General features: G+C 51.2%; 1 protein-coding gene across 4 annotated transcripts in view; it reads left to right on the top strand.

Moving 5' to 3' along the window:
- The window catches only part of Ece1 (endothelin converting enzyme 1), a 101,693-nt gene that overhangs the window by 69,670 nt on the left and 6,271 nt on the right, over window positions 1-25,752 (top strand). For all 4 annotated transcript variants that reach the window (NM_053596.2, XM_063288516.1, XM_006239275.5 and 1 more), the window contains 13 exons: window positions 960-1,081; window positions 2,872-3,018; window positions 3,553-3,618; window positions 4,867-5,058; window positions 12,030-12,172; window positions 13,337-13,451; window positions 14,604-14,714; window positions 15,456-15,554; window positions 16,086-16,163; window positions 18,400-18,503; window positions 24,038-24,148; window positions 24,851-24,918; window positions 25,458-25,648. In NM_053596.2, coding sequence (NP_446048.2) covers window positions 960-1,081; window positions 2,872-3,018; window positions 3,553-3,618; window positions 4,867-5,058; window positions 12,030-12,172; window positions 13,337-13,451; window positions 14,604-14,714; window positions 15,456-15,554; window positions 16,086-16,163; window positions 18,400-18,503; window positions 24,038-24,148; window positions 24,851-24,918; window positions 25,458-25,648 — 1,547 coding nt within the window. The remainder of the gene's footprint in view (window positions 1-959; window positions 1,082-2,871; window positions 3,019-3,552; window positions 3,619-4,866; window positions 5,059-12,029; window positions 12,173-13,336; window positions 13,452-14,603; window positions 14,715-15,455; window positions 15,555-16,085; window positions 16,164-18,399; window positions 18,504-24,037; window positions 24,149-24,850; window positions 24,919-25,457; window positions 25,649-25,752) is intronic.

Raw genomic sequence — 25,752 nt, forward strand, 5'->3', positions numbered from 1 at the left:
GAAAGTAGAGGAGAAAGAGGAGGAGGAAGAGGAAGAAGAGGAGGAGGAGGAGGAGGAGGAGGAGGAGGAGGAGGAGGAGGAGGAGGAAGAGGTGGTGGTGGTAGGAGTCAGGAGTCTCGTGAGTACCTGAGCAGCTCTAAGCCCCCATCACAGTAGGATGAGATACAGCCCTAGCCTGAGCCACCAGGGTGGAAAATGGATAACAGCCCTTTGAGCCCTTTGTAAGTCTGGCAAACACATCTAGCCCTCTCAGGAGGAAGCCGGGAAGTCAGTTGGCAATGAATACACTCTTTCAAACCACTTCTGATTCCTGCCTTTACTCCCAGGTGAGGTCATCAGAGAGCTGAAAACCCAGGCGGGGTTCCCACCTTCCAGACAAGGGATTGGGGCCACATGGTGGTTGATTTAGTTAGGGTCACCATTGCTGTGATGAAACTCCATGACCAAAAGCAGTGTGGGGAGGAAAGGGTTCATTCAGCTTTGTATTTGAAGGAACTCAGGGCAGGAAGCTAGAGGCAGGAGCTGATGCAGAGGCCATGGAGAGGTCCTGCTTACTGCCTTGCTCCTCATGGCTTGCTCAGCCTACTTTCTTAAAGAACCCAGGACCACCAGCTCAGGAGTGACCCCACCCACCAAGAAAATGCCCTATATACAGGCTTGCCTACAGCTTGATCTTTTGGAGGCATTCTCTTAAGTGAGGTTCACTCCTCTCAGATCACTTTAGCGTGTGTCAAATTGACACAAAACTATGCAGCACAGCACACATTGCCACATCTGTGAGGTCATCTTACAGAGGGAAGAAACCCAGGACACAGAGGCGCTTGAATACAGCCCCAGGACAAGGCTTCTCCTCCATGGGCAGTAATTTGCCGTGGTACTTTTGTACAGCTGGGAGTGCTGAGAATCCAGGAAGAAATCACCCAGTTGGGACACAACTCTGTTATTTCTTGGCATTCTAGAAAATTCCACGGCCAGCGCGAGCGAGGCAGAGAAAAAGGCGCAAGTGTACTACCGTGCGTGTATGAACGAAACTAGGATCGAGGAGCTTCGGGCCAAGCCCCTGATGGAGCTGATTGAGAAGGTGGGTGTTCCAGTGGATGGCCCCAGTCTCCCTCTGATCAGCTTCCTGCCCTCCCCTCCAGCTTCCTCCCCACCTCATACCTCCAGCCACCATGCCCAGCCAGGACTCAGAGCCTGTCTGTCTGCTGCGGGGGTTGGGATTGCCTGAGCATGTGTGTGCATGGCTCTGTGTGGGCGGATCTGTCTGTGTGGATGGTATAGGGTGTGTGTCTGCATCTGCTGGGGAGACGCATGTGTGTGTCTAGGTGGGGGGCAGGGATTGCATTGACTAGTCCTCCAGTCCTGTGAGTATGTAGAGGGGTGTGTGAGTCTTGAAGCACCCTAGACTCTTGATTGGAATAGTTCTCTGCAAGAGGAGGACCCTGCTGATTATTAACTGATTATTAATAAGTCGCTCATCTGTTTCTTCTTTGTTTTGTGTGTGTTTAGTGTGTGTGTGTGTGTGTGTTTAGTGTGTGTGTGTGTGTGTGTGTGTGTGTGTGTGTGTGTGTGTGTGTGTGTGTGTTTGGGCACATGGAGGCCAGAGGAGGGCATCAGGAGTCCTGCTCTGTCAATCTCTTCCTCATGCCCTTGAGATAGGGTCTCCTCACTGAACATGGAGCTAAGCTGATAACCAGGAAGGCCCCACAATCCTCTTTCCCCACAGCACTGGGGTCATAAGGCGTTCTTGAGGCTGCACCCTGCTCTTATTGTGGGTGCTGGGAATTTAGACTCAGGCTTCCGTGGTTGTGGGGCAGGCGCTCATTACCAGTTTGTAGCATAAGACGCCTGTGGCTTCTCACCCTTTTCCCTGTAGACACCTTTGGAGTTCTATGAGACTCAGGAAACTCTGTCCCTGGCAGAGTCTCCGTCCATCTCCCTTCTAGTCACTTGGAATCAGCAACCTTGTGTGTTCTTAGCAAACTTAAGGATATCAAGGCCAGCCTGGTCTACAGAGTGAGTTCCAGAACAACCAGGGCTACACGGAGACTCCCTATCTCAGAAAGAAAAAAAAGAGCTCAGAGGACTGACTGCTCCAGGGTCGACAGCACGTGGCTGTGATTTGCCTGGGGCTCTCACACCAGCTCAGCACAGGCTCACCCCTGAGCAAACACACACACATACACCAGCTACATATACATACACACCACACAGACCCCTGAACACACACACTACCCACACCTGTGTACACACACCCATGTATACACACCACTCACATCCATGCATGTACACCATCCACCACCTACATGCCCACACCTGTGCGCACACACACACACCCATGCATGCAAACACCTCTTTCACATGTCTGCACACACACATGTGCGCATATACGCATGTCCATACACACACACCACACACATCCATGCACACATACACTACCCACACCCCTGAAAACACATACTACTCACACATGTGCACAGACACCATCCACACCTGCATATACACACACATGTACACACTACCCACACCTGTGTACATATGCCCATGTGTACATACCACCCACATCCATGCATGTGCACCATCCACCAGCTACATGCCTACACCTGTGCACACATGCATGCGCACAAGCACACACACACACATATAGTCATGCGTACAAACACCTCTTGCACATGTCTGCACACACACCACACACACATGTACATACACACACCACACACCCCCATATACACATACACCACCCACATCCCTAAACACACACATCACACACACATGCACTCACACTGTTCACACTTGCATGCACACTCACATGCACGCACGCACCCATGCACACGTGCTCACGAACATACCACGTCTGCTCTCTCCCCACAGCTCGGAGGTTGGAATATCACAGGACCCTGGGCCAAGGACAACTTCCAGGACACGCTGCAGGTGGTCACAGCGCACTACCGCACCTCACCCTTCTTCTCTGTCTATGTCAGTGCCGACTCCAAGAACTCCAACAGCAATGTGATCCAGGTAGGCTGAGTCACGGAGGTGATATGACCTCCCAGACATGACTGGTGACACCCTCTGCTCCCCTGCCGCAGTCCCTGACCTTTGTAGCTCTGGTTGCAATGGATCTGAGTCCATCTCTCCTTGCTTTCACCTCGCCTCACCCATCCATGCTGTGTGACCTTAGGCAAATGGCTCAGCCTCTCTGAACTATAATTTCCTTGTCAACCAAACACAGTATAACACTCTTACCTAAAGTGAGGTATGTCAAGATGGGACCAGAAGGCTTCTGTGCTAGCTCTCTGGAATGTTCTTCCCCTCCCTCACCAACTCTCAGAAGGCTCTTCACCAGCACTGTCTCCACAAGTTCCCCCTGCAGTTCTTCAGGGTAGCTGCCATTTCCCTTACTGGGAAACGTGCCTGTCTCATCCCTGGTCCATGGGTGGACGTACCGTTGTTGGTAGCTCTCAGCTTCTGTTCCTGCTGGCATTTGTCTCAGAGAGAGTAGAGGACAAGCAGGGAACCTCCCCGCTCCCTGCTCACCCATTCCCTCTGCAGGTGGACCAGTCCGGCCTTGGCTTGCCCTCCAGAGACTATTACCTGAACAAGACGGAAAATGAAAAGGTAAGCTTGCCCGGTCTACCCCGCTGTGCACACGCGGAGATCCCAGACGCCTCAAAAACTTGGCTTTTACAGAGGACTCAGTTTCCTGAATGCTGACAGACAACCCTGGGGAGGGAGTGCAGGGGAGGGTGTCCCCAAATGTCCAGCATCACAGTCAGCCACTGCAGGCACAAGGGGCATCATTTCTCCCTTCTCTAAAGACAGTGGCGACACCCGCCACCATTGGTAGGTCCTGGGCCTTTTGTGGGCCTCACCACTGATAAGACTTTACCTTGCCTTGTAAGGCTCAGAGACACTCAGTGACTGCTCCCAACCACACAGCCATTAAGTGTGTCGCACACCCAGAGCCAGCTCCATTATTCCACCTGTGCCCACCCAGTTCCCAATGATGGGGAGATGATCCCCAGGGACCTCTGTTGAGAGGCAAACCTCACTTGACTGATCACCCAGCTAGAGGCTCAGCCTCATGCAGTTAGCAGCTAGTGGAGGGGCAGCTAAAGAGAGTGAACGTGATCGGATCAGGGGACACACACTGGCAGGTGGCTCAGAGCCGACTCTAAGAATAAAAATTGGGCCAGCGATGGCTTAGCAGGCAGATGGTTGCCACAAACCTGGCAACATGAGTTAGATCTCCAGAACCCGCATAAAAGTAGAATGGAAAACTGTGTCCAAAAAACTGTTCTCTGGCCTGTATGGACGCACCATGGAGTGTGTACCTACTAATAGTCAGTGTGTGTGTGTGTGTGTGTGTGTGTGTGTGTGTGTGTGTGTGTATGCTTGTGCGCACCCACACACAAAGATCAATTCTGGAATGAGCAGAGATGGAGCCCGAGTAGCAGCGCCACCAATCCCACCCTAGGACCTGTGCAAGCATTTCAGTTTAACCCTGAGGGCTGAAGTGGACAGACTCAGCACCCTACTGGAAGCTGTGCTTCAGAAGCTTGGCTTGACACGAGCCTGTAACCCAGCATTGAGGAAGTGAAGCAGTGTGGCCTTGAGTCCCAGGCCAGCCTAGAGTAAAACCTTGTCTCAGCAAGCCAGGCACGCACCTTTAGGGAAAGAGAGGCAGGCAGATCTGTGAGTTCTAGGCCCATCAGGGCACACAGTGAGACCTGTCGCAGTGAAATGAATAAAATGTGGGTTTTCTGGGTAGAACCTTCAGCTGCGTGTGCTGGGCTGCAGCCTGTTCTGCCCTCCTCTAGCTCAGAGGACCGCAGGCGCCCGCCATTGACAGAGCTGATCCCACAGGTACTGACTGGCTATCTGAACTACATGGTCCAGCTGGGGAAACTGCTGGGTGGTGGGGACGAGGACTCCATCCGGCCCCAGATGCAGCAGATCCTGGATTTTGAGACCGCTCTGGCCAACATCACCATCCCCCAGGAGAAGCGCCGGGATGAAGAGCTCATCTACCACAAAGTCACGGCTGCTGAGCTGCAGGTAAGCTGCCCGTCGAGATGCGTCGGCTGCTGGGCTTCAATGGAAGCTCTGGGGACCCAAGCTGCAGACTCACCTTACCAGACCCTTGAAGCGACCTGATAAGGATTTCCATCCGTGAAGGCCTGGTCATGGATGGAAAGACAGGCTCAGGGAGAGACCTTTGACCCAGTAAAGACCACGAGGGTAGGAAGACTGTGGCGGTGATCACAACTCCCACGGATGTAATATTTCCACCCTCTCCTGTACCGTGTTCCCCATCCTGGTCACGGAGCACTGCACATGGAGCACGACAGAGATGTGGGCCACAGTGCTTCCCTTTTCTTTTTTTTTTATGAAAAACCCTACAGAGTTTATTTCATTTACTTTACTGTTTTGAGAGGGAGGTGTTACATCTCACTGGCCACCTTTGAACTTGCCATATAGCCTTGAGCTTCAGGTCCTCCTGCCTCTCTAATTTTTTTTTTTTTTTTGGTTCTTTTTTTCGGAGCTGGGGACCGAACCCAGGGCCTTGCGCTTCCTAGGTAAGCGCTCTACCACTGAGCTAAATCTCCAGCCCCTAATTTTTTTAAAGACTTAGTACATATAATGTACATTGTAGCTGTCCTCAGATACAACAGAAGAGGGCATTACAGATGGTTGTGAGCCATCATGTGGTTGCTGGGATTTGAACTCAGGACCTCTGGAAGAGCAGCCAGTGCTCTTAACCGCTGAGCCATCTCTCCAGCTTCTGCCTCTATCTCTTAAGTGCTGGGGTTACAGGTGTGCAGCACCACGTCACTTCCTTTTATTCTGTTCTGTTCTGTTCTGTTCTGTTCTGTTCTGTTCTGTTCTGTTCTGTTCTGTTCTGTTCTGTTCTGTTCTGTTCTGTTCTATTGAGATGGGGTTTCTGTGTGTGTAGCCCTGGCTGTCCTGGAACTTATGCCATAGACCAAGCTGCCTCTGCCTCCCAAGTGCTGGGATTAAATGCTTGCACCGCCACCTCCCGGCTCACTACTTTTTAATGGGATGAGGATACACCCAGGACTTCCTGCATGCCAGGCTAGTGTTCTACCAGTTGAGCTCCATCTCAGCCTTTTCTGAGCAGGGCAGCCGAGTGCCGTGGTTAGGACCAGAGGCTCCCGAGTAGCAGAGGAGCTGGTTGGCCCTCGGGCTTGGCTCCCCGGACTGTGACATGCCCTTGGGTTGTAACTGCCCCTCAGACCTGATTGGTGTGAGGGAGCTAGAGGTCTACTATCTGCTCTGTACTCAGTCCCCTTCTAGGCCTCCCCCCATCCCTCGTGGCTGCTTGGGGCTCAGGGATCCTCAGTTGATGCCCTGATGGGTTCTCTGTTTCCATCTGCCTTGCTGGCCAGCCTTGTCTTAGACCCCCAAGGGGAGAGGGACCTCTGTCAGGTGGCATTGTTGACTGAGCCTTGCTCTCACCCCTGGAGGGACACCATGTCTGTTTCAGAGTTTCACTACCATGTTTCCATAGTCCTCCCATCTGTCTGTCCCTTCTGAAGAAGGGACACTATGTTTTACAGGTTCCTTCCTTCAGTGCACATGGGCTTGCTCTTACACACACACACACACACACACACACACACACACACACACACCAGCTAGCCTGCCTCATAGGAAGCAGTCAGTGTCTCTCTGCTAAAGGCTTTGAGAAGGAGAAGCCAGGCAAGAAAGGCTAGGGGTGCATTCAGGTTGAATGGTTGGCCCACTTAAGCTAAGGGTCCCAGGAGGTGCCACACCCCACTCAGGCCTCCCGCAGCTGCCAGCTGCCTGCAGGTTCCCAGGGGAAGTGGTGCCCAACCAGTTGTTATGGAGACAGGTAGTGTGCCGGGCACCATCTGGCACTGTTTTCTGCTCTGAAGCTAAAAGGTTGAGGGGATGCTTGCATGGCATAATTTAGTTTGCTCCAGCCTCTCGGGGCTTACCATGGTGGCTCCACAGTAGTCTGATTCTGCAACTGATGCCCAGGGGGCACGGTAGCCCTTGAGCACATCAGCCAGTGGTCACCAGATTCATCTATCTCCTCTCCCCTGAACTTTTGAGTTATCCTAAGACAGAATAAGGGAGAAGAAAGACAGTTGGTTCTACATACCCATTGCTCCTTGGTACTCGCGTGAGAAGGGTCCTTCAGAGGAGCAGCCTACAAGGGCTAGCCTGGGCTTGGGCTCAGAACATGGCACTGCCCTACTCCATCTCAAGCTGATGTGGGTCACATGACCCAACCCCTTAAGCCTCAGTCTCCTTCCTAGGAAAGAAGCCCATCCCCTGAGTCCTACTCTGGGTGGGAGCACAGAGGTTAACGGCGTACACAAGGGACAGTGATTCTTCAACTTTAACTCTCGGAGTCTTTGTAGAGTAGCTCCTAGGGAGTGTTAGCCAAGAGAATTGGGCAGATAGACAGGTACAAGAAAACATGTCTAACCACAGGGAAGCCCTGAGCCCCACGAGGCTGGACTAAGCCTCTCTCCCCAACCGCCCACCTGACGTGATTAGGCACAGAGGAGTGAGTAGGTAAAATGTTGATGGTTGTTTCTGTGACGAGCAGTGCTACCTGGGTCCCCAGCAGTAAAATAGTAACAATTAATTTTATTTCCAAACCCTGAATAAAGGCACTGCCAGCTTCAGTATAGGGTCCTCGGCTGGCCCAGCTGCCGTAATCAGATGGCTCCAGGTTAGCCCAGAATAGAGGCTGTGTTCAATGAATTATATACATCCAGCATTGCTTCTGCAGACACTGTTCCCTTCCTTCATGGGAACTTCTGGGTCAAAGGTCACTGGGGAGTAAACTTCCTCCTCTGCCTGTTTCCCCATGGTTTAGAGTGTCTTCTTGTTCTCCTTTACTTCCAGTGTTGGGAACTGAACCCAGAGCCTTGTACATCTAGGCAATTGGTCTACCACTGAGCCACAACCCAGTCTCAGTTTTGTTTCTTTTTGTTTGTTTGTTTGTTTTAAAGATTTATTTATTTCATGTATGAGCACACTATCACTGTCCTCAGACACACCAGAAGAGGGCATCGGATCTCATTACAGATGGTTGTGAGCCACCATGTGGTTGCTGGGAAGTGAACTCAGGACCTCTGGAAGAGCAGTCAGTGCTCTTTTTTTTTTTAAACATTTATTTATTTATTATGTATACATCATACAGCTTTCTGCCTGCATGTATGCAACTACAGGCCAGAAGAGGGCACTAGACCTGATTATAGGTGATTGTGAGTCACCATGTGGTTGCTGGGAATTGAACTCGGGACCTCTGGAAGAGCAGTCAGTGCTCTTAACCTCTGAGCGATCTCTCCAGCCCCCTCAGTTTGTTTTTTTAAAGATTTATTTTTATTACTTTTAAATTGTGTGCATACATGGGTGTCCCTTTGAATGTGCACACATGCAATTGCCCTCAGGGTCCAGAAGGGGGAGTTGGAGCTCCTTGAGCTGGAGTTATGCACACCTACTAGCCTGACATGGGCACAATGAAACCATACTTGGTTCTTCTACAAAAGCAGCCTGGATTCTGTTTCCCACTGAGACTCCTCTCCAGACCCAGACATTTATACAACTAACACAGGCTGGCCTCAGTCTACACAATATGGAACTTGCTATGTAAACCAGGCTGACCTTAAACTCGCAGACATCCACCTGGTTCTGCCTCCCAAGTGCTGGGCTTATAGTCATGTGCCACCATGACTGACTAGACAACGTGCTTTAATCAAATTCTACCTCTCCTCTCCCTAGTCTCCCTAGCTCCTCCCATATCCACATCTTCGCTCCCTAGCCCCTCCCACATCTTCCTCTCCCCTTCCTAGCCCCTCCCATATCCATCTCTCCCCTCCCTAGCTCCTCCCATATCTACCTCTCCTCTCCCTAGCCCCTCCCACATCCTCTGCTCCCCTCCCTAGCTCCTCCCATATCCAGTTTGCTTCTCCCTAGCTCCTCCCACATCCACCTTTCACTTACACCAACTTCATGCCATCCTTTTTTTTTTTTTTTTAAAATAACCTATCAAGTCTAGTTTGCGCTGCCCATGTACTCATAGAGGTGGATCGTCCACTGGAGCATGGTCGACCTACTAAGGATCAAAGCCTTAAAGAAAATTGACTCCCTCTTCCCTAAGTCAGTCCTCCCCAGCTAGGGGTGGGGGCTTGGGAGCCCCTCCCTCCATGTTGGAGCGTCGACTGCCTTGATCTTGTGCAGGCAGCCACAGCTGCAGTGCCGCCGAGTCCAGAGCTTTAACGTGTCCCAGAAGACACCGCTTCGGCCCCTGCATGAGCTCAAGCCATAAACGAGATATCACCCTCTCGACCTTGGTAGTTTTGAGACAGGGTCTATATACGGGCTCAAACCTCGTGTTCCTCCTGTCTCTGCCTCCCCAGTGCCAGGGATGTGTGCCACACTGCTGCCCTCTCTCACTTCCCAAGGCTCTTTGAGTTAGTTGGTACTCAGTAGGGCTCCTTGGCTTCAAGTGTGGAAAATAGAGCTCACCAGTGCCCTCAGGGGGACTGAGTCACAGCAGAATGGCCCAGTCGACTAAAACAGTCATCTCCGTGGAAGCACGCTAAGTTAGGAATCAGCGAAGGACCTGAGGCTGGAAATTTAAAAACCCTAGCGTTCATCAAACCTCCTTACCTCAGAGCCAGGGCACTTCCGGAGGGGAACATCTGCTCACCCTATAGGAACAGGTTGCGTAGAGACCCTGGTGGTTTTCACCATTGATATTTCTGTCAGAGAGTTCCAGTGACACATGGTTCTCACAAATTATGTGAGCAGTGACATTTGTAAACACATCTGTTTCCCGGGATCTTGGCCACAGGATCCTGTCATCAAGCGACCCTAAGATCTCACGAGTGTATCTTTCAACCTCCTAGTCACCTGGAGACAGAGGATCTGCCAAGAGGAGGGCAGGGAGGGCAAGCCAGAGGGCAAGGATGCTTGGTACAGTGGGCCATTTCCAGAGGACAAAGCAGGCAGCTCTGGGAGGCGAGAGGTTTCCTCCAAGTTAGAGAAAGCTTGTGAGGTGGATCTGAATCCCCAAGCTGATTCCTGCTGGAGACCCCTTCACGTCTGCTCACTCCCAGCTCGCATCTCTCTTACTCCCAGGCAGCTGGGCAGCAGGGATGTACTGTGACACACTAGCTGGCCGCCCACTGTGCTGTTTCCAGCCCAGTACAGTCAGCCTTGGTGGGAAGACTCACCAACCAATGGCTCAAATCAGCCCCTGGCTGAGAACTGGCTGGGAGCTTTAATCAGCTCACCGTGTGCTGTGCTGCTCTGATGTTACAGGGGGACGTCATGGTGTCACCTGACTCTTCCAACAGAAAGGACTTTGACAGCTTAGGTGTCACTCACTTTTTTTTTTTATCTGCTTGATATTTTCTACTTCTTCAAGGAAAATGAGAACAGACTTCGACATTCCTCAGGGTGGGGGCCACTCGACACAGAACTTGAAAAGCCATGGGAATGGCTGCCATCGATCACTCGGTTGCTAAGAGTCAGGGGCTCATGATGTACTGGGCTCTTCGCTGTAACAGTCTCTGTAGCCCTGAAAGACCTAGAGTTCTGAAAAGTAGCATTCTAAAAATAACAGGGCACGTAGATGAGGCTGGAGCTGACTGTTCCCATGTTGTGCAACCCAGCTCAGGGACTCTGTGCTAAGTGAAGTCAGCCAGTTACAAAAGGGCAAGCCTTGGGGGCTGGGAGGTGGGGGAAGCAGAGGCTCAATGAAAAAGCGTTGGCCTTGTGCGTAAACGCCCCGAGTTCAATCCCAGGCGTCAGGGGAAAAAAAAAAAATCACAGGAACCGAAACTGTCCTTGTGTCCAATTATCTGAGGTTCTCGGGGCAGTAGAGAACCCGCAGGAGACAGATCGAGTGCTTACCACCTCCTGGAGACTTGGGAAGTAGGGAATAGAATTCTTCAGCCTGGCAAAACTCTGGAAAGCAGAGGCCGGATGGGGGAGGGGTGGCAGTGCAAAACGGTGAGTGTCTAAAGCCACACAGCTGGACTCAGTCGTGCTTAAGGTGAGCCTGGTGTGGTGGTGCAGTCCCATCAAGAGGACATGGAGGCAGGAGGATCACTACAAGTTCAAGGCCAACCTGGTCTACATAGTGATACTTTGTTGGGAAACAAAAAATTAAGATCGTGGTGGTCCAGATGGTGAGATGACTCAGTGGGTGACGGCACCTGCATCAAGCGGACGACCTTAGATGTAAATTTTAAAATGGGGACAGCGGATGCCTCTAGTCGTCTAGTCGTGGAACTACAAGGAAATTACAAGACACAGTGGTAGCCATCATCCGTCAAGCCCGTGTGTGTGTGTGTGTGTGTGTGTGTGTGTAGCACGTGTATTGGAAAAGATTCATGCATATAATTCCAAACGGTCCTGCCCAAAGAAAAGGTGCAATTACCACCCCCCCTTTTTCATTATTATTTACTTATTTTGAGACAGGGTCTCACTGTGTAGCCCTGGCTGGCCTGGAACTTGCTATGTAGACCAGGCTGGCCCCAGTCTCACAGAGATCTGTCTGCCTCTGCCTCTGCCTCCTAGGGGTTGGCTTCAGCTGCCCCAGCTTTGAAATGAGGTCCTTTTTAAGTTTTTAGTCATTTGGATGTGTGTTTCGGGGTACATGTGTGTGCAGATACCCACTGAGGCCAGAAGAAGGTGTTGGATCTCCCAGGAACTGGAGTTACAGGTGGTTGTAAGCTTCCTGATGTGGGTGCTGGGAACTGAACTAGGGTCCCCCGCAAGAGCAACAAGTCACCTCTCTAACCCTTTAAATTAGATCTTGTCACCTGACTCCTTAAACTGCCACAGACAGAAACTCTGGCCGGCCAGCTCCGGCTCTCTTTGTCTTGCGCTCTGGCAAGACAATATCATACCTGCTGTTGGTCAGAAAGTGATGAAGCCTTCTGAGGTACGGCCTGGAGACCTGGGCCGAGGTGGAAGTGACCTGGCCACCCTCACACTGCCCTCTCCCCTTGCAGACCTTGGCACCCGCCATCAACTGGTTACCCTTTCTGAATGCCATTTTTTACCCAGTGGAGATCAATGAGTCTGAGCCCATCGTGGTCTACGACAAGGAATACCTCAGACAAGTCTCCACACTCATCAACAGCACCGACAAATGGTAACGGAGGCACATGGGTGCTGAGGGAACAAGTCGGTCTGGGACGGCTCCCTTCATGGCAGCACCCCCTCAGGCAGGGTGGGGACAAGTGACATTCAAACTCAGAAAAAAGGTCCCCGGTGGGCTTCTGTGTGAGGTTCGGGTTCAAATCTCAGCTCCTCCTCTTCACAGCTTTGCAGGCTAAGGATAAGTATCCCATCCTTCCCCTCTCCCACCTCCGTGACACTGTGAGAGGTAGTGAAGAGGAGGTTCTGACATACCAATTTCAATTAAAGATTTATTTATCTATATGAGTAAACTGTAGCTGTCTTCAGACACACCAGAAGAGGGCATCAGATCCCATTACAGATGGTTGTGAGCCACCATGTTGTTTGCTGGGATTTGAACTCAGGACCTCTGGAAGAGCAGTCAGTGCTCTTAACCACTGAGCCATCTCTCCAGCCCCATTTTTTAGATTTTAAAAGCCAGAATATTGGAAGGCGTAAGGTAAAAAGGAGCTCCTAGGAGCCGGAGAGGTGTATGTATAGATAGAACAGTCATATATAAAATAACTCTTTTTAGAAAGGAGTTTCTAGGATGTGTGTATTTATGTTCATACATGTACAGAGGAGAGGTTTCCTGGCCTACGGCATCCCCCTGTCAACAGGACCAATGTTTTGCCCATGGCCTTTGTCATCTTTCCTCGCAGCATCGCAACTCTCTGAAGGCATTTTCCTGGCTTCATAGTATTCCATCGATGATACATGTGTTTGTTTAACCTTTCCCTGGTCAAGGGTTTAGCTTAAATGGACATCTCTGCGCTAAGCCCAGTCTTTGAAAGCCCAGCAGCAGCCACAAATAGGCTTCCTGTGCCCTGAAGTTGGGGCAGAAGGAGCTGCCAATCATGGATCCTTGAGCATGGCTGGCCATGGGCCCCCTCCTCCTAGCTGGGATGGAATAACCAAGCAATGACATTTATTGAGTACCAACGTCATACAAGCGATTACATTAGACACCAAAGGTTTTCTGTGGTAGGAGAGCTGGGCTTGACCCTCAAGAGCTTGTTCGGTGTGATTAGAGAGCAGTAAGCAGCCGTGTGGGCAGGCTAGAGGAGAACCTAGGTCGGAAATGGAGTTTGAAGGCTACCCAGGGGTCTCTGATCTCTCCCTGGTTCTGTCTCTGCAGCCTGCTCAACAACTACATGATGTGGAACCTGGTACGGAAAACAAGCTCCTTTCTCGACCAGCGCTTTCAGGATGCCGATGAGAAGTTCATGGAGGTTATGTACGGGACAAAGAAGGTAAGCGTGCTACTATGCGCACCGCGTATGGGCAGGGGACCAGGGAGTCTGTGATCGGTTGCAGCTGTGGCGGTGGGTCTCCTAAGGGAGGAGATAGGAGAGAAACTCTGAGGGTGGGGGTGGGGGAGGCAGCTGCTGTCCATGGGGGCAAACGAGGGGACCTGAGCCAGCAGAAAGTGGGCAGGAAGTAAGTACACTGGGCCAGAGAGCCAAGAGATATCTTAGCAATGAAACTGATTGGGAGCAAAGGTGGTTTATAGACTCTTTACTCGGCCCCTGCACTCTATCGATGGCTGCTTCCCTTGTGTGGCATGTGATCCTCACGTGGGGGCCACTATTTTTCTTTCTTATTTACGTGTGTGTGTGTGTGTGTGTGTGTGTGTGTGTGTGTATGTGTGTGTGTGTTAGCATATCATGTAGCCCAGGCTGGTCTTGAACTCATAGTGTACCTGAAAAGGATGATCTTGAACTCCTGGTCCTTCTGCCTCTACTTTTCCAATGCTGGGATCACAAGTGTGCATTACCATGCCCAATTGTGTGTGTCTGTGTGTCTGTCTGTGTCTGTGTCTGTGTCTAACTCTTACTCGGTAGCTCTGATTAGCTATGAACATACTATGTGGACCGGGCTGACCTTGAACACACAAAGATCTGTCTGCCTCTGTCTGCAGAGAGCTGGGACTAATAGCGTGAGCCACCGTACCCAGCCCCATACCTAGCGTTTTATGATGCTGGGACATGAATCCAGGGCCCCTTGCATCCCACACTCTAACTGAGCTACATCCCAGACCTTTTGGTACCAGGCTGAAGAGAGAAAGGGGGTCTTACTTTGTAGCCCAGGCTAGTCTCAAACCTCGTCACCAACTCAAGGCCACCATGCCTATCTTTTTTCCCCCTTCAGTACTGGTGACAGAATCACAGCCTCCTACATGCCAGGCAAGCATTCTGTCACTGAGCTATGTCCCTAGCCCTGAGTCTTCTCAGCTCAGTACCTAAAGTAGCCTCCACTGGGCCAGAAAATGTATCTCCAAGGCTCCAGAAGAAAGCACAAGCGCCTGGTGGCACCGTTCTCGGGTGGAAAGGGGCTGGGAGAAGGAAGCTGTTCCCACAAACAGCCATGTGTGTGTCCCACTGGCAGCCATGTGTGTTTTCCAGACCTGTCTTCCCCGCTGGAAGTTTTGCGTGAGTGACACAGAAAACAACCTGGGCTTTGCCCTGGGCCCCATGTTTGTGAAAGCAACCTTTGCGGAGGACAGCAAGAACATAGTAAGTGCCTCTCTGTGTTCAGGGTGCTGGGGATTGAACCCAGGGCCCCACACGTACTAAGGCCCCAGCCCCAGCCCTCGCTGTGGTCACTAACAGTACTGACTGCGTAGAGCTTATGTCAGTCTGTGGTTAACACAGAGTCCAGCGGGAGTCAAGGGCTCGCCCCCTTCGGTCTGTCACCTCGGCTGCTGTGGAGGGCCTCCCCCCTCTTCTCCAGAATCTTCAACCTGTCTCCGACCTCCAGGTCCGGCCATGATGTAGTTACCTTTCCAGAGCTCCTGTTTGTTTCCGTAGCAACCGCAACCTTTTGGAAACTGTCCCTAGATTTCAAACCTCATTCCATTCAGAATGATTTCTGTGCTCTGGTCAGTCTGGGAATGGCCGAGGATTTTAGCCATCACGGAAGGGCTCACAGTGCACCTGCCCATGTGAGAGGCTCTGAAAAGTCCAGCAACAGAGACTGCGTCAACTTCCTGAAAGTCTGCCTCATCTCACTTGACCCCAGTCCTGTTAGCGGGAGGCCAGCCTTGGCTCGAAGGATCCTATAAGGAGAGGATGGGTAGGAAACATGGATCCTCCCTGACCCAGTCCTGAGTTTAGCCTTTGGCCGGCGGTGTCCTTTAAGCACAGCGCTCCCAGTGATGCAATGTCCTTAGTTAGGCACAGGGCTCCCGGTGATGCAATGTCCTTAGTTGGTGATGCCAGAGCCCAGCCCTCACTGGCGTGGCATCTGTCCCTCAGGCCAGCGAGATCATCCTGGAGATCAAGAAGGCATTCGAGGAGAGCCTGAGCACCCTGAAATGGATGGATGAAGATACTCGGAGGTCAGCCAAGGAGAAGGTGAGGCTACCTGGCAGTTCAGATGTGTGTGGATGCCATTGTGCCCTGTGATTCTAGTGGGACTCAGGACATCCTGAAGGCCCCCGTGGCATAGAGTCAGGGATATCCCATAGCAGAAGGGAAAGGACAAGGGGGGTGCCCACCCTGGAAGGGACTAGGCCAACCCTTTCGTAAGAGCCAGCTCCTGTGTTAAGTAACCCTCGGTCCCTCTCATTCCTGCAACCGTGGCTGTCCTTCATGAGGACCAAGGAAGGCTGTGTGACTCGCTCACCTTCCAGAACCGTTCAGCTCAGAATCAGTTACAATGTGTAAACTTTGGGTGACACATCCAAACCATGATGCTCTCTCGAGGGAAATGACATTTCACAGAATTTACCAGACTCCTTCCAGGAAAAAGATATAGAATCCTTAAGGGGGCAGGAGGCTAGCCCTGCCTCTCCTTGGCACGGACCCTGAGCTGGATCCCACAGAGCTGGGGCAGGCTTGGCTAGCACCATTTGACCCTGTTTTACTCCAATCCCTCCTGTCCAGGCGGACGCCATCTACAACATGATAGGCTACCCCAACTTCATCATGGACCCCAAGGAGCTGGACAAAGTGTTCAATGACGTAAGTGGCTTCCGTCTACCCCTCAAACTCCCTGAAGCCCATGTGAGGCAAGGCCACGGTGGTGGCCATCAACCTATACCAATGTGATGTAGGGCGGGGTTTAGGGATACGGGGCATGAGGAAAGTTTCCCCTGTTCCTTTGTGGTCCTGGGTCAGTGGGGGTCCCTGTCTCCCCAGAGCCACCATCAGCCATTGCTCTGTGGTTATTTCTGGAACACAAGCTCTGGGCCTCACTAGGAATGGCGGCTCCAGGGAGGGAGTGGGAACGGCTAGGGCAGGGTGCCTCCGTGGCACAGCATGTGCTTAGAGTGTGTGAGGCCGTAGGTTCCATCCCCAACAGCATGGGGCAGGAAAAAGGAGGGGAGAACAACCGGACATGCCAATATGTGTCTAACCCTAGGACTCCACAAGCTGGGGCAGGAGGAACAGGGTTCAAGGCCATCTTTGGCTACTTGGCAAGTTCAAGGTCACCCTGGACTATAAGGTAGACCCTATCTCAGACAGACAGACAGACGGACGGGTCCAGAGCGCGTACTGCTCTTACGGGAGTTGGGTTCTCAGCACCCGCCTTGGGCAGTTCCTGACCTCCTACAACTCAAGCTCCAGTAGATACGACTCCTTCTGGCCACCCCGTCACACACGAGTGTACAGTAAGCATGCATGCATGTGCATGTGTGTACACATACATTTATTAAGTTTATTACTTCAAAGAAAGTGTTTCTTCAAAGGCACAGTGAGAATCAGCAACCCTAAAGCCTCGAGTAAGCAAAGTGAGCCCCTTACCTGCTGCTGCTGCTGCTGCTCCCAGGCGTCCTCCTGCCCCTGAGCTCCTCTCTTCCCTCCTCAGAGAATGCCTAGACCTTTAGCTTTGACCTTGAAATGCTAATGGGAAAGAGGAAGCACACTTCCAAAGCCTGGCATCAAGGGGTAATGGAGGAGCTCCTGCCGCCTGGAACGCTAATCAGCTGCCTTGAGTGACTGCAGTTCTGAGCCACAAGATTAGGTCTTCCAAGTTCTCCATTGAAGATTGTCATTTGGGGCACTTTTGACGTTACAGTAGCCTCACCTCCGGGCTATATTTAAAACCCGAATCTATTAAAATTACCTCAGAGGCTGTCAGACTCTGTCTGCAGCTCCAATTCCTTGAGAATCATTTAAAGTGTTCTCGAGTGTCAGGACATAAGATCCAAGGACTCCTGGAGGCCACCAGAAGCTGCCCCAGGACCTGACTTTGCCCTGGGGGCCAGCATCTGACAGCTGTTCCATAGCCAGAAATGCATCTGAGCAAGGGCTGTGCATTTGTCAGGGACAAAGAAGCCAGGCTGGGTGTTAAGGGATGTCAGAGGGTGGAGGTGGGTGTTAAGGGTGTCTGAGGGTGGAGGTGGGTGTTTTAGGGTGTACAAGGCTGCATACCCCAACACTTTCTAAGATAAAGTCCAGGTCCAGGCCCACAGGGAGCTATTTAATTAAATTAACTTTTATTTTATTGCTGGCTCAGGGACAGGGTCTTAACGAAGTCCAGGCTAGCTTTGGACTCTGTAGCCAAGGTTGACCTTGAACTTCTAATCTTCCTTCTGGTCCCTCCCAAGAGCTCAGATTACAGGCATGCACTACCAAGCTTAGCTCTGGGGATGGAACCCAGGGCTTTGTTCATGCTAGACACTCTTCCTGCCCAGCTGTACCCGAAGCCCAACCAAATTAAAATTTAAAAGCCACATAAACATGTTGGAAGTGCTTCAAGTAGTGTTTACCAATTGGCTAGAGGGCTGGAGAGATGGCTCAGTGGTTAAGAGCACTGACTGCTCTTCCAGAGGTCCTGAGTTCATTCCCAGCAACCACATGGTGGCTCACAACCATCTGTAATGGGATCTGATGCCCTCTTCTGGTGTGTCTGAAGACAGCCACAGTGTACTCATATAAGATAAACAAATAAATCTTTTTTTAAAAAAACTGACCATATTGGCTAGGACAGGCATAGGATGTGTCTGTCACTATTGGGCATATTCTTGCTGAAGTCCCAGGTGCCACGTTAGGGCAGGCATCTCATAGCACCGTGACCCTCTCAGGCACCCGTGGGTAATAATTTTAAAGTGTCTTTGAAAGGGAGAGGCTAGGTAAAGGGAGAACCTGAACCCTCCCTTCCAGTCTCTGGCCTTGTGAGGCCTCAGTTCTTGTGGTTCTAGAAGGTTCCCAGCCTGACCGTGCTCTTATCCGAGACTCTGCTCTATTTCCTCAGTACACAGCAGTTCCCGATCTCTACTTTGAGAACGCCATGCGATTTTTCAACTTCTCATGGAGGGTCACAGCCGACCAGCTCAGGAAAGCCCCCAACAGAGATCAGTGAGTTCCCCAAGGTGTGGGCTCCCTGCACACCGAGAGACCCAGAGTGATCTGGCAGGATGGGGGTGGGGCGCTCAGCTTCATTGCTCGCTTGCTGTGAGCCAGCTGTCAGAAGCACCCTCTGAGGGGTGGAGTTGGTTCTCTGACTTGCAAGGCCAAAGGCCAGTGAGGTTCCTGGCTGGGGGCAGATGGGTCAGCATCATCCCATACCTGGCCCGTTGGCAGAGTGGTCGGCAGCCCAGAGCTGAACAGAGCCGCTTCCCATCCCGGCACTGCTGAGTCAGCAGCCCTCAGAGCTTGTTTCTCCTTGACCGTGGGAAGGAAAAGTTTGGTCTTGGATCATTGGGCGGGCCCCCAGTTCCTCATGAACAAAAGTGGTGGCTTTTCCATAGGGGTTTGAAGAAGGTTCCGGATGGGCCCCAACACTGTACCACAGCACCAGCGCCTGAGGGGCTCTTTCACAGCCACAACCTTTTGGGTCAAGGTGTGACCTAGTGATAGAGCGCTTGGCTGGCTTGTGGGAGGATCTAGGCTTGAACCCCAACCGTGCAAACAAACACCAGAACCTCTTAAATCAGAATAACCCAGAGTGCGATACAGTGTCTGTCTTTCATTGTTTTTGAGTTCTTGGCATGTTGTCCAGGATTGCCATGAACTCCAAAGCTCTACTGGTCCTCCTGCCTCAGCGACCCCAGTGCCTCATAACAGGCACATGCGCTGCACACAGCTTTGGGTGTGTTATTTTATTTAGTAAGAAAAAAAAAAAGGAGTGCTTGCTATAGGAGTGTGGGGACACTGTGATCTGTCACCTCAGTGCAGGCAAAGGAGACAAGATCCCTGGGGGCTTGTCCCACCTGCCAGCTTAGCCAGACTGGAAAACTCCGGGTACCGTGAGAGATCTTGTCTCAAGAAATTGAGATGAGCAGCAATAGAGGAGACACTGAACGATGACCTCTGACCTCTGCTCACACGTGTGCACACGTGCACATGTGCATATATCACACTCACAAATAAATAGCACTCAGGCATACACCACACACAAACACAAATAGATGGGTAGTTGGGTAGGTAGGTAGACAGACAGACTGACTGACTGACTGACTGACTCTAGCTAAGCTTGTATTTTATTATATTCATGGGTAGAGAACTTGCCTGGCATGAATGAAGCCCTGGGTTCTATACCCTGGTCGCAAAACAGCACAAAGCAAACAAACAAAATCTCTTTTGAAAAGTTAAACGCCCTCTCGGCTCAGTGTCCTTCCTCAGATTAACTTTCTAACTCCAAAAGTATTTTTTGCAGACTTCCTAACCTAGGCAATGACAACTCCCCTTTGCCTCTGGCGCCCTCTTGTGGACAGGAGGTTCAGACACCAGTTTCCTCTAAGCATCCTACCTTCAATGGTACTTCCTCAAGTGGGAGATGGGCTTTTAAAGCTCCGAGGGATATATCGTAGGCAGGGCTGCCAATTCGTCTGAATTTTTAAATTTAACTTTTTTAGTTGTTCAGCTAAATGTTGATATGCACCCATGAATGTGTTGGTGGTTACTTGGCTGTAGATGTGATGTGGTAAATCTCTCACTATCTTTACACGGCTTCGTGACAGCCAGCAAAATCTTACCACTGTGGTGCTCACCGGGAGGGAACAGAGCCACTGGGCACATGTGGCAGATGCTGTTTTTCTTTTCCCATTCTTCACTGGCTCTCCCTTCTGCACCAGGAAAACACTGAAGTGCTGATTCACGGTGTATGAACAATCTTTAATAATCTTTTCGGTCTTAGGACCCTTCCCTACCCACCCTCAGATGTGCAGTTGTGGATCAGGTCATGGGGTGCTTGCCCAGCATGCTTGGTCCTTGGCACCTCAGAAAAACCAGGCGTGGTGTGCACCCCTGCGGCCTCAGAACGTAGGAGATGGAGTTAGGAACAGAGAAGATAGGTCACCTCCTGCAAAATGGTGAATTCTAGGCCAGCCCTGAAGACGTGAAACATCGTCACCAAAACAAAAACAGACACCCCACAAAAATCTCTTTTTTTTCGGAGCTGGGGACCAAACCCAGGGCCTTGCGCTTGCTAGGCAAGCGCTCTCCCACTGAGCTAAATCCCCAACCCCCACAAAAATCTCTTAAAGCATGCATTCTATTGGTTTTATGAAAAGTTTCTAAAATTAATGTCTTCTCAAAAATATTTTTATGTGCTGGGCATGGTGGTACACACCTTTAACGCAAGCACTCGGAGCTGGGGGAGCAGAGACCGGTGGATCTAGGCCAGCTTGGTCCACTTAGAGCTAAGGGGGCAGCTAGGGCTACACGGTGGACCCCATCTCTCTCTCCCTTCCTCTCTCGTGAGGGCAGGAGAGATCAGGTTGGCTGGGCAGTTAAGATCATAGCCTGCTTTTCTAGCAGACTGAAATACAGTTCTCAGCCCCTCTGGCCTTCGCAGACACCTGCACATACTCACAGGCAGACAAATATGTGCACACACAAATAAAATATGGGGTTTTTTTAATATTTTTAATCACATATATGAGTGTTTTCCCTGATTTTCTGTTTGTATACCATGGGCATGCCTGGTGCCCACAGAGGTCAGAAGAGGGAGGGGTTGGATCCTCTGGAACTGGAGACGCAGATGCTTGTGAGCCATCACACGGTGATGAGAACCAAACCCAGGTCCTCTGCGAGAGCAACAAGTGCAGCCAGCAATGGTGGAGCACGCCTTTAACCCCAGCATTCGGGAGGCAGAGGCAGGCGGACCTCCGTGAGTTCGGGGCCAGCCTGGTCTTCAGAGTGAGCTCCAGAACAGCCAGGGCTATACAAGGTCTCAGAAAAACAAACAAAAATTTACAAAAAAGAAGGGAAGGAAGAAAGAAAGAAAAGAAAAGAAAAGAAACTAAAAGTGCTCTTAACGGCTGAGCCATCTCTCTAGCCCCTACAATACAGATCTTTTATCAGTGGGTAGGTAGATTGTATCTATGATTAAAAACAGAGGTTTGCCTTTTTCCAATTTGTTTTTCCGGACTCACTGGGGGTGGAATCAGTCTTTCTCTCCCGCTGAGCTATATCCCAGCCTCCTCGGTTTTCTTTATTTCTGGTTGAACGGGCAGCTGTGTTCTCATGTGTCCCTCTTTATTCCTCCGCTGTAGCATGCTTTTTTAGAGTATATATAGAAAAGCCAGCCTCACACAGACAGACGGTTAGGAAGGGGGAAGGTTTTTGTTGGTTGTGGTTTTTGGGACAGGGTCTCTCTACATAGCCTTGGCTCTCCTGGAATTCACTATGTAGACCAGGCTGGCGTCAAACTCACAGAGATCCACCCGCCTTGGCCTTCCAAGTGACAGGATTAAAAGTCTTCTCCACCAGACCCAGAAGAGAAGGGGAAGACTTTAATAGTTGCACATTTTCAAAGACTCGTACATGTTCCTATTCCCTTTTTTTTTTTTTTCTTTTTTTCGGAGCTGGGGACCGAACCCAGGGCCTTGCGCTTGCTAGGCAAGCACTCTACCACTGAGCTAAATCCCCAACCCCCATATTCCTTTTATAATTAAAAAAAATTAACTGGGTGGTGATGGTCCATGCCTTTAATCCTGGCACTCTGGAGGCAGAGGCAGGGGAATCTCTGTGAGCTCCAGGCCAGCCTGATCTATAGATGGACTTCTGAGACTCAGGGCAGCACAGAGAAACCTTGTTTCAGGGAGGAAAAAAAAAAAGAACGGAAAAAAAAGTTTTTTACTTATTTTTTTTTCTTTTTTTCGGAGCTGGGGACCGAACCCAGGGCCTTGTGCTTGCTAGGCAAGCGCTCTACCACTGAGCTAAATCCCCAACCCCAACTTATTTTATTTATGTATGCATAGCACGTGCATGCAGTTCCTGTGGTGACCAGAAGAGGGCATCAAATCCCTTGAGATTGGATTTACATGCCATTGTGAGCTGCCCTATGGCAGTGGGGAACTGAGCCCAGGTCCTCTGGAAGATCAGGCAGTGCTCTTAGTCACTGAGCCATCTCAGCCCACCCCAAAATTATTTCGAAAGCTCACATTTTTGTCATGGGTAACAGATGACATCAGTTGTTTGCCCAGAGACTATGAACACACTCCACTCATTCGCAAGAAAAATGTTCAGTGTCTGTGTCCAAATGCCTGTGGTTTGCCAGCCCCTCTGGAAACAGGATAAGCACACTGATGTGACACACTGGGTGACACAGATCAAGAGGCTTGTGCTGTGGGGGGCTGGGCCTGATGGGCTCAACAGTTATACTGCCTCTCAGGGACATTCAGGGAGTGAGGGTGGCTTGTTGGCCTGGGTTTGGGGATTGTTTCTACAGTGTGGGCTTTTCTGGCTTTTTTTGTTTGTTTGCACAAGTGTGCTTATTTGCATGTGTGGGTACCATGCACGCCTGAGCTCATTGAGGGGAGATGTGAGCAGTTTCCTCGGTTAGTCTCTACTCTGTGTTAAGACAGTGTTTCCATTTCCTTCTTTTTTTTTATTTTGTATTTATTTATTATATATGAATACACTGTAGCTGTCTTCAGACACAGCAGAAGAGGGCATCAGATCCCATTACAGATGGTTGTGAGCCACCATGTGGTTGCCGGGAATTGAACTCAGGACCTCTGGAAGAGCAGCCGGTGCTCTTAACCGCTGAGCCATCTCTCCAGCCCCTCCATTTACTTCTTGAACCCAGAGTCACTAATCTAGCTAAGCAGGCTTCACACCACCGAACCGTATCCCCAGTCACCTACCCTCTGCCCGTTTTGGGTTTGGCGGTGGTGGTAGTGGTGGGAGGTGGGTTGAGGGAGTTGAAACAGAAGTTCATGTCACCCACGTTGGCCTTGAACTCACTACACAGCTGAGGATGACTTCGAACCTCTGATCCTCCTGCGTCCACATCTCTGCTTTGTTCTGGTTTTTTTTTTTTTTTTTTTTGTTTTTTTGTTTTTTTTCCAAGATAAGGTTTCTCTGTGTAGCCCTGACTGTTCTAGAACTCGCTCTGTAGACCAGGCTGGCCTTGAACTCAGAGAGCCACCCGCCTCTGCCTCCCAAGTGCTGGGATTAAAGACGTGCGCCACCACCTCCTAACTCTGCATCCACATCATCAGTGCTGGGGTTTCAGGCAGCTTCTGTGGACCTGGCTTTTGGTAGAGCATCTGTGAGGGCGGCCTTAACAGGCCTTAAGGCACATTGAGAGCTGCTGATAGAAGGATCTTGAGCCTGGCACTCAAACGCGTGACGTGACAATGGAGATGACCTTGACCTTTTGGTCCTTCTACTTCCTCTTGAATGCTGGGATTACATCATCCTGTCATCCTGTTTTATACAGCGCTGGGAATTGACCCCAGGGCTTCCCTATGAGGTAGCTCTGGCTGTCCGGGAACTCGCTCTGTAGACTGGGTGGGCCTCAAACTCACAAAGATCCACCTGCCCCCGCCTGTCAGAGTACACCATGCCCAGCTCGGATTCCAGACAGCGGTTGCTAAGTCATGCCCCGCTCCCTTTCCACCATGTTTGCCAAAGATCTCACGAGTGCTTGTGGCCTGCAGGTGGAGTATGACCCCGCCCATGGTGAACGCCTACTACTCGCCCACCAAGAACGAGATTGTGTTTCCAGCTGGAATCCTGCAGGCGCCATTTTATACCCGCTCTTCGCCCAAGTAGGTTATGTCTTTTTTTTTTTTTTTTTTTTTTTTTGTTCTTTTTTTTTCGGAGCTGGGGACCGAACCTAGGCAAGCGCTCTACCACTGAGCTAAATCCCCCAACCCCCAAGTAGGTTATGTCTTAACCCAACCACTCCCCAGCCTCAGCAACCCCCAGTCCAGTCTGACCTAGAACCCATAGCTGACTATGTAACCAGCCAGTCTACTTGATCCTTTGGTGCCCAGAGGACCCAGAAGGCCTGGGATTGAGAAGTCGGTTGTGGAAGCAGCGGCCTTTGTAACCCTGGCCTTTCCCTCCTGACTTCTCTTGACTCTGGATGCCCCGGCAGAGTGGGGATGGGAGGAGCGGGTCACAGAGTCAGGGTCCTTCTGGAGCCAGAGAGTAGACATTCTGCCTGTGTCTCATGCAGGCAGGCTTTGAAAGCCATGGCCCTGGATTTGAATCTGAGGCTGGTATTTACAGTTTCGTGTGTCAGTTAGGCAGAAGCTGGCCTGGCCCCACCCCCTGCCCATTCGTGAGACCCAGCTCTGCTGAGTGACTTGGACACGTGCCTGACCCCCTGAGGACAGAGTTGACCGTGGCTAACTCTCACCAGCCTCCTGCTATCTCCAAGGGCACATTCCCAGAAGTCCCTGCAGGTCTCTGCTGTCTCGGGTCACGTACCTGGCTTCACCCTCACTTGTGTGTTCCTTCTCCAGCGCCTTGAACTTTGGTGGTATCGGGGTCGTTGTGGGCCACGAGCTGACTCATGCTTTCGACGATCAAGGTACAGGTTGCTTGGGGCCCCCGTTCTGACAGAACCGGCCTGCTTCCAGCCCCCCCTTCACTTCTAAGGAGATAAGGATCAGTGTTCAAAGCTTGGCCGATGAACTTCGGCCGCTCTTGTCACACATTCACACCTCTCTTATCCATACCGTGAATGTGAGGATCCCATGTACCAGTCTGGGGTTACTCCGAAGCCCCTGCTCACTGAGAGCGCTCTCGCGTAGAGGCTGTCAGTTCTCTGCCATTCTAGAAACTTCTCTGGTCAGAGAAATGGCAGTCAAGCCTCATCATGAGCTAACACTCAGACTCCCATGTATTGCCCCCTGCCTGGGGGATTCCATAGCCCAGAAGGAAAGGCTGGGACCTACCTGTGGTCTTGGTACTTGCAGCCCTGGCTAGGCTAGGAATCTATTCCTCAGGGTCAGGGCCAGTATTAAAAGCCAGCCCTGGTCCTTTGAACTTACCATCAGTCGCTCCTGTCCACATACCCCAGAGGAGTATCCGTGGGTCCCACTGAGTGACCACTCTCACCGTCCCCAGGCCGGGAGTATGACAAGGATGGGAACCTCCGGCCCTGGTGGAAGAACTCGTCGGTGGAGGCATTCAAGCAGCAGACCGAGTGCATGGTACAGCAGTATAACAACTACAGTGTGAACGGAGAGCCCGTGAATGGGCGGCACACCCTCGGGGAGAACATCGCGGACAACGGGGGACTCAAGGCAGCCTACCGGGTATGTCCGCTCTCCACAGGCACTGGGCCAGGACTGAGTCTGTTCAAGTGTCTCGTCGGCCGAGAGGACAGGTGGAGGGGCTGAGCGCTGACTGAGAAAATAGT

Source organism: Rattus norvegicus, chromosome 5, assembly GCF_036323735.1.
Source record: "Rattus norvegicus strain BN/NHsdMcwi chromosome 5, GRCr8, whole genome shotgun sequence".
Classification (NCBI taxonomy): domain Eukaryota; kingdom Metazoa; phylum Chordata; class Mammalia; order Rodentia; family Muridae; genus Rattus; species Rattus norvegicus.